The following is a 16,949-nucleotide window of genomic DNA, read 5'->3' on the forward strand; positions in this document are numbered from 1 at the left end:
ACCCTCCTTAACCCTAACCCTAAACCTGGACTCCCAAAACCTGGCAAACTACAGGCCCATTTCCAATCCTCACTTCGTTGCAAAGAGTCTAGAAACATTGGTTTCAGATCATCTTCAAGGACGCCTGCATGCCAATAAAATTTAAGATGGCACTGCACTGTATTGGTTACACCTTATGGACAGATCTGAGTTCGTCTCAATGTTTAATCACAGATTCAACCTGTCACCTGTGGGTTCCCTCAGGGATCAGTTTTGGGCCCCCTTCTTTTTAATCTATCCATGGTACCACTTGGACGCATCAGCAGCAGCTACAGGTTATCATTCCGTGGTGGATATCTGCAGCATGGAATGACCAAAGCACACTTTACACCTTTCGCCATTGCCACTGCAGGACCATAGGCAGGCTAGGGGAACTTGTATTAATGTTAAATAATCTCACAAAGTCATATTTTTAAAAAGCACCTGAAACCTTCAGAAAGCACTAGTAACACACTCGCCTATGAACCAAAAGACCCAGGTTCAAGTCCCGCTTACTACCATTGTGTCCCTGAGCAAGACACTTAACCCTAAGTTGCTCCAGGGGGGGACTGTCCCTGTAACTACTGATTGTAAGTCGCTCTGGATAAGGGCGTCTGATAAATGCTGTAAATGTGAATGTAAATGTAATTTGATGACTTTTATGACTAGTAGTAACTTTCTGCTAAATGTCATAAAATGAAATGACTAAATTTATGCCAAATCCAAAAAATAAAGTTTTATTTCTGAAATTGTAAGTTAAATTGAAGCAAGTTCTTAAAATGTCCTTGAAGTTGTTTTCACTGTGCAACCACATGGCTGTGGTGAAATTCAAAGAAAAAACATTGATTTGCTAGATGCTGCTGGAGACACTGCTGGTCAAAGGTAGCTGAGTTAGTGTGTGTGTGTGTGTGTGTGTGTGTGTGTGTGTGAGACTGGCATCAATGGAAGCCACCACAGGGCCAGTGTCTCTGTCAGTCGGATGCTGGCAGAATCTCTATATGATTCATTGGGCCAGTTCTGTTTGATATTTATCTTGTGTACTAGGGATGCAGTAGTCAAGCGATTGCCTCTGAACCAGAAGACCACAGGTTCAAACCCCACTTATTACCATTGTGTCCCTGAGCAATGGTGGAAAATTACAAAGTGCAGTATAGAGCATCTGAAAGTGAACTGATTGTCATTGCGATACACTGCAGCACAGCACACTGTGACACAACGAAATGTGTCCTCTGCTTTTAACCATCACCCTTGGTGAACAGTGGACAGCCATGACAGTTGCCCAGGGATCAGTGTGTGGGGACGGCGCTTTGCTCAGTGGCACCTCAGTGACACATTGGTGGACCGGGATTCGAACAGGCAACGTTCTGATTACGGGGCCGCTTCCTTAACCGCTAGGACCCCAGTGTCCCAGTGCATCTGTCCATGTTTGGAGGTACTGGACAGTGCAGAGTAGGTTTTAGTCCAGTGTCATTGTCTGTCGTGCATGTCCATTATAAGGCTATAACAATGGTCCATTTGAAGATCCCTGATTCTTTAGCCGTTACGGTGGTGGTGGCTGTGGGTTGTCTTGTCAGAAGCTCATTGCCAGGAACCAGGATCTCTCTGGTGGTCTCTTCATTGGACTCTGGAGGTGGTCTGGGCGCTTGATTCAGTGACTCAGAGAGAACAAACAAGCAGCGGCAGACGGGGCATTGTGCAACTGGTGCCGAAACGTGGTTATAGTGGTGTTTTTGTGTTATAGTGGCCCGGTACCCTAACTAGGACCGCCTAACAAACCAGCCTGAACTGAACACTGTCTGTGCTTGCCTAGGTGACTGTGTATTAAAGTGGACATAATAATTGACACTGTGTCTGGGATTTTAACAGAAGACCATAGTGAACAGATGTGTTTTCAGGTTTGAGAGGTTCCTCTGGTAGGTGTGGTCGTAGCCTAGTGGGTAACACACTCGCCTATGAACCAGAAGACCCAGGTTCGAACCCCACTTACCACCATTAAGTGTCCCTGAGTTGCTCCAGAGGGGGACTGTCCCTGTCACTACTGATTGTCTCGTCAGTGGTGGCCTAGCGGTTAAGGAAGCGGGCCCGTAATCAGAAGGTTGCCGGTTCGAATCCCAATCCAATGAGCAAAGCACCGTCCCCACACACCGCTCCCCGGGCGCCTGTCATGGCTGCCCACTGCTCACCAAGGGTGACGGTTAAATGCAGAGGACTGATTTCACTGTGTGCACCGTGTGCTGTGCTGCAATCACTTCACTTTATCACTTTACTTTATGTAAATGTTCCACAGCTACGGAGCTCTATAGGAGAAGGATCTGCTCCCAGCTGTGACCTTCTGTACTTTGGGTATCAGCAGTATAACTTCTTCTATAACTAATTATAGTTCTTTTTTTTCCCGCATATGACTTTTCCTCTAACTTTTAACTCTATCTATTAATATTTAGTATATTGTTGTTGTTTTATACTGTTGTGCTTGACCACACCAGACACCCTACATTCCCTGAACGTGGCCAATAAACACGATTCGGATCCTTGCTCTGTTGTTTCATTGTATGTAAAGCGGACTTGCGCCGTAAAGCGAAACCCACGGAAGCTCCGCCCAGGCCGAAATTCGCTCCGTAGCTACGTCGAGGTCGGCGGCGACTGTTCCGCTCCGACTTCCCACGGCGCGACAGCGCAGCACATGCGCGGCCGGGGATGGAGAGGGCGCCGCGGCGGGAGGCGCGGGAGAGGACCGCGGCTTCCTGCGGTGAGTTACTCGCCCCTCGCGGGACGGAAACGCGTCGCGGACGGAACGCGGTTCGCCGATCGCCACCGGCGGAAGTCGGGCGGAGAGCGGCGGCGGGGGCCCGCGTCGCGCCACCCGAACGTCGTCCTCCCTTTCCTGCCCTCCCTCGCGTCGCTACGCCGGCCACGTCGGGCGAGCAGGGGCTGCGGCGGAGGATCGTTCGGACGGACGCGTGTTTACGCGTTTTTTTTATTATTATTATTTTTAATCCACGCGTGTGGCGTGACGCGCCGACGTGCGGCGGCTTTGGAGCTGCGGGCTCTGCAGGACACCATGACGCGGGCACCGCAGGCGCCACATTTGACCACTTTACTGCCACCTACTTTAGTCAGTATAGTTTCATGCAGTTACTACACGGAACAAGAAGTAAAGACAGTAATTACTATTATTGCACTGTTGCACGGTTTGCTCAAAATTTAAAAGCACATTTATTGCACAAGCAAAGTGTAATAAACATTGCAATATTTAGAAAGCAACGTGGTCTTGCGCGTGGTTTTAATATCTGCATCACATTGCAGTAATGCACACTAATTTAAGACAGACATGTCATTTGGGATAGATTACAACTAATAAAGGACAAATTAGCTACCGGTAACGAACGCTGAACGTGATAGGCCAGCATGGCTACCGAGTGTTGGTGGGAGTGGCCACGATGACGTCACGGCGATTATTAACTGGCTAAGTATAACACGTAGCAAATGTTTCTGTGAAACCGCGTTATTACACGTTATTACGGTGAAACAGTACCATGTTATTTCGAAGTTTTTTTTCTGCTTTCTGCATCATCCATACAATATAGATTTTTTTTTGCGTTCTGCACATTTTATATGCCAAGTGATTGACGTATTTTATAATTGAGACCAGTTCCTTCGGGATTAATAAAGTTTTGTGATCCTGATTTGTTGGATTACAGAGTTGGTAGAAACCAAGCCCCAGTTCTTCCAGCACATCTCTAGATATAAAAATGTCACCCTATTTAATTGTTGCTGTTGGGAGGATTGGGGGGATAAAGGAGCTTTTTTCAATAGGATCAGTGAACCGAGTGGCCCGCCGTTTAGGGTCGCGGTGCCGCAGGTCCGCCGTCGGCTCTCAGGAACCGAAGAGCCAAAATGGAGGACGGCGGTCGGCGGTCGACCCTCCCCTCGTTCGTTTCTCGGCCGTAGCGCGTCATTGCGCGGCGACGCCACCTTCCCCGGGGGAGCGGGCACGTTTCTCCTCCAGAAACCGGAGTTTATGTCGCTGCACTGGGGAGTACGTCTTAACAATTTATTGCGTTCGCGTGACGTAGCAGAAAGACGTTTCGACTCCGATATCGCGCGGCTAGCATTTCATTCGAAGTACACGAAGTTTGAACGCGTGGACAAGAATCGGATTTATCCAGCACAGTCACGTAGAGTTATTTAAAAGAAAATGTTTAAATGTGTCGTTGTCTGACCAGTTAGATTCGATTTGGTTGGAAGAAGATTGACCTTTGACCTGTCACACTCTCCCAGTCATGGTTGGTGTTTCAACAAAGTCCAATAATGGGTTTATAAGATACGGACATACAGTATATATTGTAATTATTATCATTTGTATCATATAACTAATATATAATTGGCATGCTTTTTTTTAACCACACATTTTGGTCGAATCTTAATAGAAACATTAGACGTAACTAGTTAGTGCAGACTAGTTTAGCGCTAACTTGTCAGCTAGCTCAGCAGCCGGTCCCGCATCAGCATTTTATTTGTTTGACCGGTTTGTCTCCATAAAAAAATTACACCCCGTTCTCAATATGAGGTAGTTAATACTTTTAACCTGACTAACCAGGAAGCGGACTCATGATCAAAAAGATTGCGGGTTCAGATCACGAAGCGCCTTTCGTGGCGGCCTAGGAGCACACATTTCACTGGGTGCTGTGCTGATAGTTCATCACTTTGTCTTTAACTCGGCATTAAGTGAAATGAACAGATGCTGAAATGGCTAACCTTGCTGGATCGTGTTGGACGATATCAATGCAGCAATATATCGCAATATTTTGCGTGGTGATACAGGGACATCAAATGCCGATATTTTTGTGCACAAAAATATGGTGCTGGCTTTTACAAGCACCACACCAGCCTTAGATAACTGACTGGGCATTTAAATATCTTCTTGTCCATTTTAACCTAATGTTTTTGGTGTCCGCTATTTCAGTGTGTTGAAATGCAAAGACAATACAGTTTAAATTCAGTTCTGAGTTATGTTGTTTTGGCTGAATTATTCATGTAATGTGATCCACCCAGATTGTACAATTCTGTACAGTATCATAATATATTCTCATATAATCGTATAGTGAACCATGTATTGTGATACGTATCGTATCGTGAAATCCTTGCCAGTACACACCCCTAATAATGATGTTTTTCATAAAATTGGTAGGATTAGATGATTTCTACTAATAAACCAAACAGTCATAATAAGGCGCTGACATGTTTTGACTTAAATTGTTATCATCATAATTAAATTTGAAATGTAATCGAAATAAATTTATGCAAGTGAAGGCTTCTAAGCTAAGTGTAAGTTTAATTAACCTTTGTTCTCTCTTTTACAGTTTACTTTTCTGCTGGTAAAATATGTCCAAAACATCGTCTCAAAACAGAACCACATGACTGACAAAAAGTGAATATTTGATCACTTCCATATGTGAATTATTGAATTACAATAACTGGTTGAATTGAAATATTATATATTTGATATTTATCATATTAGTCATTTTGTTGAATTAAATATCAAGTGATTCTGTACAATTTGCTAAATTTTGTACAAAAGGATCTGATTGTAAATTGTATGTGTCCAATGTTTAGGTGCCCTTTAATTAGTCTTTTTGTTCGGGCCTGTGCAGTAGTTATTCAGTCTTGTGTATTTTAAATGAAACCTGAGTGTACAGATTTGTGTTGGGATGTAATAAATGTGTAATAGAGGAAATAGTTCTGTTCTTTTTATTACAGAGAGTGTTCCAGGTGATGCCTTGTCACTGAAAAGATCTGCTTGGGCAATGAGTAAGATGTTAAACTCTATTAAGTCAAAGTAATATGTAATGCTTATATCGGTATCAGAACACATACTTGTATAGATTTAACTTAAATGAAGTATATACACTTTCTTTATTTCTTTTGCATCCTCTCCTCTGCCTTACATACTGTTTAATTTGTGCTTTTCCTCAACAGCTCTTACATGTACTGTTTCAACTCTGAAGAAATGGACATGTCACGGTGTGTCATTTCACCATAACAAGCATTGTCTTGACAGGGACTAATAATGCTTTAGTTAAATGTCATGAGTTTTTATTTTATAATTAATGAAGATACACAGTACTCAGTAACATTTCTAGTCTACACTACAGCTGAACTGTAGGTAGTTTTTTAAATGGCCGAGCAGTCGGCAGGGGACAGCGTTTCAGAGAGTAGGCCAGGAAAAGGAGAACCGAACGGACGGTACATCCTTAGGGAACGTAAAGAGGATAAAGCGGCTATAGCTGCAGGAGATAAATCGGAAGGGCTGATTGAACCACAAGTGCAGCCCAAACGGAAGTACACAAAGAAGTCAGTGGCAGTACTGAAGATTGAGCCCCCCTCAGAAAATGGCAGCATGGAGAAAGGGTCCCCGCTTAATCTGGCCCCTGGGGGTCCCCTGAATCCGCTCCCTGCAGACTGGCTGGAGCCCCTGGATGAAGAGGAGGGAGATTATGGCTTGTATGTGGTTCTTTCATTACCTTTTGGTAATGTTGCAATTTACAAAAATATATATATTTTAAGTGGGACTACAGAAAGGAAGTTTGCACTGGGAGCTGCGCTGAATTTTCAGCCTTTCTTTTCTATTTATTTTTTAAGTGAGTTCCAAAAATCCCTGATTAGGAGGTTGATCTGTAATCGTTGATCTTACTTATTTTTAGTTGCTCTTATGTTTGAGTTATTGTCGCGTTCCAACTGCTTTTTACGTCACATTGCACATGTGTGTGTATAGAGTACGTAACTCTCTTCTTGAACGTGTTTAGGAACATTAGTCGACGTAGACATGCTTGGTTGGACTGGCCTGTACTGGGAGCTGGCTGGAAAAGAAAAGAGGTGATCAGGTGGAGCGGTGTTCACGATGTCCACTATATGAGGTAACAGCCGAAAGTCTGTGTATTGCAGCGTTGTCTGATGCAGTTCGGATTTATAGATAGTTCACCCATTATGGAACATTTGACCATCACATATCATAATATGTTTCCAAGCAGGAGATTGGAAATATAGAAGATGTGTTTCTAACAAGTTGTAGTTTCTAGCTAGCTAGTTGTATAAATTGCCTTACAACAATTTATACGAATGATGAGAAAATGACCTAGAAAATGATGTCTTTGTAGTTTTAACTTCATAATTGTAAAGCAAATTTGATGTAGGCTCCCTTCTGTATTTCCCTAGTCCAAGAGGACATGTTTTCAGAAGTAAGCTTAAGCTTGTAAAATCCAATAAGCACACGGACCTCAGGAAGTTCCACTATGCATCTGGGCTTTTCTTGGATGAAAGCGATGCAATGAAGGTAAGAGAATTTCTCTGTTTTCTATTTGAACGTCAAGGTAAAGGTCAAGGTCTTCACATTTTTATGATTTTTCTGTCCATGTTGGTGTAAGGATATTGAGTGTCCAGATGGTGGCGCTCTTGTAGACCCAAGTGACCCATCAGAAAGGATTGGTTCTGTAACCTCTATGCCATCCTGGAACTCTGCCCCCGGTGATTTCTGTGAAACCCCCCACAGTAGCACCCAAACCCCCCAAAGACGGGGTTCTAGCCCCCCTCGGCCATCCCAGACGTTCAGGAACCCCCTTCATCCCACCAAGGCGTCTCCTCTCGGCCTGAGCCCTGCACGGCAGAGTGCTGATGGTCCCCTCCCCAACCTCCTGGGACGTGTCCCACCACAAACGCCCAGTCCCACCTTCACATCCATCCAGCTGCTCGCGCCGACACGTCGTCCTGACATCACCATGAGAAATGGATCCTCGCTTCCCAATGGCTCCGTGGCTGTGAAAAACCTCCTCTTGCATCAGGGCCGCATCGAGTGTAGCATGGCTCGTAGTACGGACTGTCAACCGCGCCGCCATGTTGGGTAAGTTCTGGGTAAACAGACAGAACATGAACCTTCCAAAGGAGATGTTTAAGGTTTCTGATTCATGGATATCTTGTTATAGCTGACTTCTCTGTCCACTGCAGCTTTATATTCTTTTGGAGATTATTTTAATGGTTAAAAGATTGTAGAATGTGAATTCAGAAGTAGCCCGTGGTTTAGTAGAGCTGTTTTCTTCAAGAGTTTAATTAAATCATGTTTTTTTTCCTTGTTTTTCAAAGTGGATGTGCTAAATGTGGGTCCGATATTCCTGGCATTGAAGCTGGAGAGGAGACCCTATGTCCCTCATGCAGACGTATGTCATCATAATCCTTAATGTTTTCAGAAAATGAGCCAGCTTTTAAAATGCAATATTTCAGACTCATTTGTGTTGAATCTCATGATTAAAAAATGTTAATAATGTGCACCTTTCTGGGTTTCAAAATCACATTTGTGTGTCAGTCTAGGAATAGATCATTTTCTAATATGATTAATTTGATCATTTTCAGCTGATAAGAAGCCAAAGCAACGAATAGTGTTCAGGAAGGTAAGGCCACCGGTGACGTGTGAGAGCCTGATGCGCTTTCCCCTCTCTGTTCCTCTGCATGCTTTTCTCGACTGTCCACTGATGTCCACATTCTGCATGCTGCCACTTTTATTGCTTCCAGAGGCCTGCCGGAACTAATTTACACGTAATAACGTATTTGTCCCTGCACACTATGTGATTTCTAAATTACCTCTGTAAAAATGGTAAAATGGGCGCTGTTTCATAAATTTAGATGTAATTTTCTAGCTGTATTTTATTATTTTTTTGCCAATATTTAATGCGTTGCGTTTAGGGCTGCAGCTAACGATTATTTTAATAATCGATTAATCGGTCGATTCTTTTTTGATTAATCATAGAATCGGATTAAAAAAAAAAAAAAACAGAAAAGCATTCATTTCCAACCATTTATTCAAGAACAGAACAAACATGTTGCTCCTTGAGCTGTTATAATAATAATAAAATAAAATAAAAATTGACTAACACAAAAAACATACACATGTATGCTTTACATCTGCCAAATATAGACTTTTTTTTTTTTTAAATAAAGTGCCACCTGAGCTGCCAGAACAATAAATCATTTATAAAAAAAAAGAACAATACAAATCAGAAAATTTAACAGGATTTGTTTGAATGTCAGAACTTGTTCTCTACACTACACTGCAGGTGCACACACTCGCAGACGCACACACTCACAAACTCTCACACATACACACACACACACACACACACACACACACTCTATCTCTCTCTCTCAAGCTCACTTGAAGCTTATTCATTAAATTATTACCATCAATGTAGTAAGTGCAAGGTTCATTTATACACCACATTTAAACACATCTTAAGATGACCAAGTGCTATAAAATAACTTTAAAATTAAATTAAAAAGTACAACACACACTAATATATTTGTCAATAATAACCTATATGGGACAAAGCACAGACTATACACTGCAAAAAATGCTTTTCTAAACTTTTCCTGTTTTCAGTCCAAATATCTAAAAATTCTTAAATCAAGATACATTCACTAGACACATGAAATAGCAGAAGAAATTGTCTTGTTTTCTGAAAAAACATCTAAAAATTAAGTGATTGCTTAAAACAAGCAAAATTATCTGCCAATGGGGTAAGAAAACTAATCTTAATGAGATATAATCTCAAACAGAAGTTTTAAGCATCACTTAATTTTCTCATGGAATTTGTCTTGTCTAGTAACCTTGATTTAAGATTTTTTAGATATTTGGACTGGAAACGAGACAAAATCTCTAGGTAAGAAAAGCTTTTTTGCAGTGTAGCTATACATGACAACAGATTGAAAAATGAATGGTCCAAAAAAGACTAGTGAATAAAAACATGTCTTTAGTCTTTTAATGCAAAGTAACTATTGCACCCCTGCTTTACTACTGTTATTAACACGCTAACGCTAACTTGTCATGCTTGTCAAGCTGGATGACGAGTAAACACCAGCACCAGGGACATTACGTTCCTCACTTCAAAACGGAACTAAAGTAGGATTCTGTAGTGACTTCCCCTGCTGCTGAACTCCCTTCCTCCTTATCAAACACGCGTTTCAGGTGCTGGATCATTGCCGTGGTGCTCCCGTGCCGTGCCATGTCGCTTTTGCATATTGCGCGACACAACAAATCGATTAGGAAATTTGTTGCCAACTCTTTTAGTAATCGATTTTTATCGATTCGTTGTTGCAGCCCTAGTTGCGTTCTGTTAGTGCATTTATTCCCATTAAAAATGTTACCGCAATTCACTTTGTTTTTTTTTTTTTCAATGAATCTCTGAAGATTTCGAAATGGCCAATAATATTTATTTTTATGACAGAAGTTGCTGGTTCAATACATCTCTGTTCGGGAGATACGTTTTACTTTGAGTTTCTGTTGCTGAGCTGCCTGCACTGATTGGGCGACTGAGCTATGTGAGATGAGGTGAAGGCCACTGGCCATCCATTTGATTGAACCAGAAGGCCAGAAGGGGATGAGATGGTTGCTGACTGGCTTCTGCGCACCTCTAGTGGCTGCCATGTGGGCAGTGGAATGCCTGCAGGCTCACGGAGGACTGTGGCTCCTGTGATGGCTGCCAGCAGGGCCTCCTGAACCCCTCTTCAGATCGGGGGAAGTGCCCCTGCCTGGTTCGCCAGGTACCTGCTGATGAAACTGGTCCTAGGTGCCTTTAAAATGGCTTGTCCATGGATTTTCAAATCTTTGTTTCTTCTGACGAGCATGGAATTGACGTCTGCGTGCATGCTGAGCACTCTGAAGAATGTTTTCTTCACATCCCACTAACTGCCCTGACCTGTGCTGTAAGTTGCTCTTCCTGCCTGAGCTAACTGTGTAATATTTGTCCAACGCTGGTTAACCCAGGTGGGCCAGGGTCGATGGGTCCTTGGGCGGACGTCAGAAGTAGATGGTATGACCCAGCAGGTAAGTCGAACGTGGACACAACATTCTCGGAATTATACCATGTGTCTCCAGTCCTGCGTACCCTCTGTCCCGATTCATCTGTCACTGAATTCATCTGACATTTATCAAGCTTTTCGTGACTTGGGTCTGGATCTCTAAGACTCTAAGACTTGATGTGTTTTACTACTAATTGTTTCATATTGTCAATATTATGGTGGTATATTATAATATTATTATAAGTCTCAATGTTAATATTATAAGTCTCAAAGTTAACAGTACTACATCTTTGTTGTTGTATTTGTCCCCCAGAGAAGGAAAAGAAAATACTGGACGATGCAAAAGAAGCGGCCCTCCTTGGTATTTATAATTTTTTTCTAAATATAATAAAGATCATTGCATTGGCTCCCAGCCAGTGCAATTTGTTTCATCTTGTTTGAATAAATATGCGACGGATGTAGAAAAGGGCAAAGGACAGGGCGGTGAATGTGAATTTAAAATCTTGCCAGTACTACCACAGTATTAAACGATAATATATTGTTCACGGAATTGTCTGCTGTATATTGGCAGAAGCTTGGGCTTGTACTTGTACTTGAAACAAGAGCACCTTCGCTGCACATTCGCTGTCTTCATGATTCTTCATGAGTCCCGATCTCCTCATGATTCACGTTTTCATGCTTATTCTTTAACAGCAAGATGCTCACGACAGTGACACCGGCGATTGTTTTAAAGATGAAGATGATATTGATGATGATGAAGTAAGTTCAATGCATCCTGTCTGTCAATAGATAAGCGAAAGTTTGCTGCAACTATGGAACGGAATATTTCACAGGACAAGATTTGTTGCCATCGCTTTTTCATACACGTTTTTAGGACATTTGGTAACATTGGGTATCACACGGCCTATGAAGCAGCAGACCACAAAGTCACAGGTTCAAACCTCACTTACCACCATTGTGTGGTCCTGTGCAACACACTTAACCCCGAGTGTGTGGCAGCCATGACAGGCGCCCGGGGACCAGTGTGTGGGGACGGTACCTTGATCAAGGGGACCTCAGTGGCACCTTGGCAGTTCGGGAGTTCAGCCCGTTTTTTACGGATCCGTTTCCTTACCCGCTAGGCCACCACTGCCTCTGTTAAAGCTGTTAACGGTGTTGAACATTCAGTGTTCTGTATAAACTTACTTTAAAATGCAATACTTTTATCTTCTATTATTTTAATGTATGATGCCTGGAGGTGCAGTTCATTTTAATACCATGTATATTTTTGTGTTTCTCCTGTGCACCAGCAAAGCAGGAACCGCCGGCACCGCCGCGCTTGTCTGAGGTGTGCTGCCTGCCTACGGAAAGACTGTGGAAAATGTGACTTTTGCATGGACAAGCCCAAATTTGGAGGCTCTAACAAGAAAAGGCAGAAGTGCCGAATGCGCCAGTGTCAGAATCAGGCTATGGTGAGGGAACCTACCGGCACTAACTTAAACCATCTGACCGGGAAACATACGTTGGTTTCTGATTGGCGTGCGCTTTTTTCCCAGTGGCACTTGCTTCCTCATCAGAAGGGCCGTCGGAAAGGCATGCCCTCAACCGGCTGGGTCGGTCCCGGCAGGCGGAGGAAGGCCAGCCGGCTCAAGCCCTCAAGGCCCCGGTCCAAGAGGAAACGCAGGAGACCCATCTGGGAGGGCGACTTCACGGACGAAGAGGGTGGTGACGATGGTGACAAAGTGAAGGAGGAAGATTTGAATGTAAAAAAGAGCTACGGTTACAATCATGGGAAAACGCGGAATTACAGCTTGAAGAAAGATGAGGATGGTGATGACTTGGAAGGGGCTTTTGAGGCAGCGCTGGTAGGTTAAGATAGTCACACAATTAAGAATTATTCAGTTCTACTTCTATATACATTGTGGGCTTTTTTTCCCCATCAGACTTCTGACTTCAGTGACCAAGACAATGGTGACGACACATTCGTCTTTGAGAACGTAGAACCTTACGAACTCTCCATTCAGGTAATGAGAATGTTTCACCTGAAAAGAGGAATCATCCTTGATCTGCCTTCAGTTTCTGGCATATCTTCTTTTTCCTGTAGGGCTGCTTCACAGCACCAAATGGAGACGTGGAGATGGTGGCCAGTTTCCAGTCCAGTCTCAACTCGCGGGACCAGACAGGAGTGAGTCTCCTTTCTCTCTTCGCCAGTGTGCAGGACTAAATACTGAAGGACATTTTGCATGTACATCTATGGCATTTATCAGACGCCCTTATCCAGAGCGCCTTACAATCAGTATTTACAGGGACAGTCTCCCCCTGGAGCAACTCAGGGTTAAATGTCTTGCTCAGGGACACAATGGTAGTAAGCGGGATTCGAACCCGGGTCTTCTGGTTCATAGGCGAGTGTGTTACACACTAGGCTACTACCACCCACTATTGATGTCTTTATGTCTGTTTTGCTTATGGCTTAATGTCTTAGAACAAGGCCTTTTGAACAAAAATATGGTCTAATTTCAGAAACTTTGTGCTCTTATTGACTTCACGGACATGCCCGCTTACTTACTGAAACACTGCAGCACAGCACAACGAAATGTGTCCTCTGCTTTTAACCATCACCCTTGGTGATCAGTGGGCAGCCGTGTTTCACTTGTGTCTCATGGGGAAACGTCTGTGTCTATTTTCAGGAGCCTCTTGCTGTGGATGGCACGGGTGAGTTGTCCAGCAATGGGATTCCTCAGCTCAGTGATGATGTGGTGGTGGTGAGGGTGGATGTGGGCGCGCCTGCCGAGGATGACGTTACAGAAGTAGATGAAGTGACGCCTGTTGTGAGTATCTCCAACCTCCTGTCTTTCTATCGTTCTGTTCATCCGTCTCTCACCAAATAAATAAATAAACGGCCGGAACTCTCTTTCCGTCTCTGGAATCAGATCACCCAGATCTTCAGCCTGGCCGAGGGCACTCAGGACATACAGGGTTCGGAGGCAGATCTGCTGCAGCTGCTGGAGTCTCTGCGGCGGACGGTGCTGCCGGTCCACTGGGTGGGCGTGATGTCCCGCGGCCCCATGCTGCAGCTCCTGCAGTGCTCCAAACGCTCCACCATGGCCGACACCACGCTGCAGATCGAGCTGGGCTTCCTCTACCAGATCAGTGTGCAGAACCAGCCGCTGCTGCTCACCCACCCACTGTACGAAGGGCGCCCCTCGCGCCTCTCCTCCGTCAGCCAGGTGGTGGCGCTGCTCCTGGACTTGGAGCGTCTGGCCGTGTGCCAGGGACACCCGGGCCTCGCGCCGCGGCCCGACCGAGAGCCGGTGCTGTGCGTCCGCGCCGCCGCCTGTCAGCTGCTGGTGCCCGCGTCACAGGAGCGCTGCGACAAGTGCCGCGATTCCTTACCGGACGCGTGATGGTGGACGCCGAGCGAGCGCGGGTCTCCGGGACCCCCGTCTGTGTCTGCGGCTGGAAACTGGATTTAGCGTTCGTTTTTTTTACGGTGCTCGACTGGATCCAGTGAGTTCTGGAATCCCACGTTCCATGTCCCGTCCCCCCGGCAGGTGCTCCATCTACGGCTCCGGTGTGACCTGCTTTGCAGATTCACTCTGGCAGTCCAACTACCTCTCCGTGGTATCCAGACCAGTGATGTTTTTTTTTTTAGATATATATTATTTTTGGTTCTAATATGACCAACTGTCAGATTCATAGGATTTTGCCAAGATGCACATTAATGTTGTTTTTTCTTTTAATCGCATCATAAGCGGTTTGTTAAATTGTCGGCCTGCTTGACCACAGTCGCTGAGACTGTTTAGCTGGGAGTTGATCTTACAATTGAACATTGACAAGTATTTGCACAGTTGCATCATACTCCATTCAAAGGTCGCAAGGATCTTTTACTCAGACCTTACGATTTTCGTGAAAAGGTTTCATTTGATTGTATTATTTCTAAATACCTGTTGACATGGGATATGAAATGTATAACTACAACACTGGATTTAGAATTCCCTGGTGTGGAACCACTGGTGCCATGTTTTATTTATGCCATTGTAGTCTAGAATTTAAACATGTTGGTAAAAATTTTATCTGAAAGAACTGGGTCATGAATTAAATTCTTCAACTGTTTTTTTGGGGGGGACCAAGTTGACGGTTATATTTTGTCATGGGTAGAGGTTTTTTTTTTTTTTTTAATATAAAGAAATATTTGTAAATGGATAATGGAATTATTTTTGTTCACATAAATACACCTCCTTTTTCCTGTATCTTATGGAATATTTATTTATTTATTTGTGTGTGTGTGTGTCTTACTCAGCAGCTATGGCTGTATTTCCTGTTTCATCCAGGAGAGGGCACTACGCACAGCAAGTCGGGGGCCAAGGCAAGTTTCTGAAAAAGAGCTGTGTGGCTTTTTCAAACCCTTAATTAGATGACTAATTAAAAGACAGATTTGCTGATTTTAGTCACTAACGACAACCTGCACATGCGCCACCCGTGCCAGAGAAGCTCTTCACCAGACTATTAGCTCATCCTGCACACTCTCACCATCCACATGATCTATCATTTCACATAATGAAAATAGTCCTTTTATTTACCGTCTATATAATTTTTTCACCTCAACTATAAAGAAAGTTGAAGAAAACCAAGGCAACATGGAAAATGTTTTCACGTTGTTCACAATGCTCTATTCTGAAGACTATAATGCTTTATGATAAATGTAATATTTGTTGAGGTGGTTCTATGGACTTACTATAGCTTTCGTGCGCAGCACAGGGCGTGCAATGGAAGAAAGTGGTCAGTTTCGACCGCCACTTCCCAGGGACACCTGCAGTGCATTTCAACCCATTCAGTGCACAGATGCAGAAGATGCAGGCTGGAGAGGGAGCGAGGCAGGCCTGGCCTTGAAAGGGCCGCTTTGTTTCCTTAATTACGAGGAGGAACTGGACTGGATGGGGGGTTTTAAGCAGCACCTTTATATCATCCCACGCATGCTGGAGGCCCTGGAATACGCACTATGCCTCCCAAACTGCAACATGCAATGAACTTTAGACATTTGTAAGTGTGTGTTTGTGTGTGTGTTAGTTGTGTTAGGGTGGTAGTAGCCTAGTGGGTAACACACTCGCCTATGAACCAGAAGACCCGGGTTCGAATCCCACTTACTACCATTGTGTCCCTGAGCAAGACACTTAACCCTAAGGAGGAGACCCAGGGAGACTGTCCCTGTAACTACTGATTGTAAGTTGCTCTGGATAAGGGCGTCTGATAAATGCTGTAAAATGTAAATGTGTATATGAATATATATATATATATATATATATATATATATATACACACACACACACACACACACACACACACACACACACACACACACACACACACACACACACACATATACACACAGTACAGGCCAAACGTTTGGACACACCTCATTCAATGTGTTTTCTTTATTTTCATGACCATTTACGTTGGTAGATTCTCACTGAGGCATCAAAACTATGAATGAACACATGTGGAGTTATGTACTTAACAAAAAGTGGAGACCTGGCCTCCACAGTCACCGTACATGAACCCAATCCAGATGGTTTGGGGTGAGCTGGACCAACAAGTGCTAAACACCTCTGGGAACTCCTTCAAGACTGTTAGAAAAGCATTTCAGGTGACGAAGCTCATCGAGAGAATGCCAAGAGTGTGCAAAGCAGTAATCAGAGCAAAGAAACTAGACATTGAATGAGAAGGTGTGTCCAAACGTTTGGCATGTACTGTATGTGTGTGTGTATATTATATATGTATATATATAATTGCTACTGAAGATGGGCATAATTGCAGATGTGTGATGCAGGGTGTGATGAAGTATCTGCTTCCAGCTGGATGCGAGATCCAGAGGAGCCCGAAAAAGCATCAAAGTGTTGCGGGTTTCGCGCTCCACCCCAGCATCTGAACCCCGAAACCCTCTCCCACGTCGGCAACAACTGTGCGGCGATGCGCCCCAGCCTCTGCTCGCATGGACGCACAACGCGCAAATCGCCACGCGTTGTTGGCATTTTGCGTTTTTAATCACGTATTTAACTGCGTGTTTATTGAGTCGGTTGAATTAGAATCCACGCACGACGTGGAGCGCCGGA

At 44.0% G+C, this 16,949-nt stretch overlaps 1 protein-coding gene across 8 annotated transcripts; it reads left to right on the forward strand.

Annotated features, from left to right (window-relative positions):
- The first annotated feature begins 2,624 nt into the window (after positions 1-2,624).
- On the forward strand, positions 2,625-15,021 carry mbd1a (methyl-CpG binding domain protein 1a). 8 transcript variants are annotated; one of them, XM_028994846.1, is made up of 18 exons: positions 2,625-4,054; positions 5,379-5,446; positions 5,776-5,826; positions 5,995-6,519; positions 6,822-6,932; positions 7,231-7,348; positions 7,440-7,912; positions 8,152-8,225; positions 8,419-8,456; positions 10,826-10,885; positions 11,174-11,221; positions 11,554-11,619; positions 12,150-12,311; positions 12,396-12,704; positions 12,783-12,863; positions 12,944-13,024; positions 13,527-13,667; positions 13,770-15,021. In XM_028994846.1, the coding sequence occupies exons 4-18, from the start codon at positions 6,194-6,196 to the stop codon at positions 14,241-14,243; spliced, it is 2,562 nt and encodes an 853-aa protein (XP_028850679.1). In that variant the 5' UTR covers positions 2,625-4,054; positions 5,379-5,446; positions 5,776-5,826; positions 5,995-6,193; the 3' UTR covers positions 14,244-15,021. The 8 variants fall into 8 exon arrangements, with proteins under 8 accessions (XP_028850679.1, XP_028850678.1, XP_028850682.1 ...); XM_028994845.1 differs by having other exon boundaries at positions 2,625-2,764; XM_028994849.1 differs by having other exon boundaries at positions 2,625-2,764; positions 5,995-6,039.
- The last annotated feature ends 1,928 nt before the right edge of the window (positions 15,022-16,949 follow it).

Source organism: Denticeps clupeoides, chromosome 10 (assembly GCF_900700375.1).
Source record: "Denticeps clupeoides chromosome 10, fDenClu1.1, whole genome shotgun sequence".
NCBI classification, from domain to species: Eukaryota; Metazoa; Chordata; class Actinopteri; order Clupeiformes; family Denticipitidae; genus Denticeps; species Denticeps clupeoides.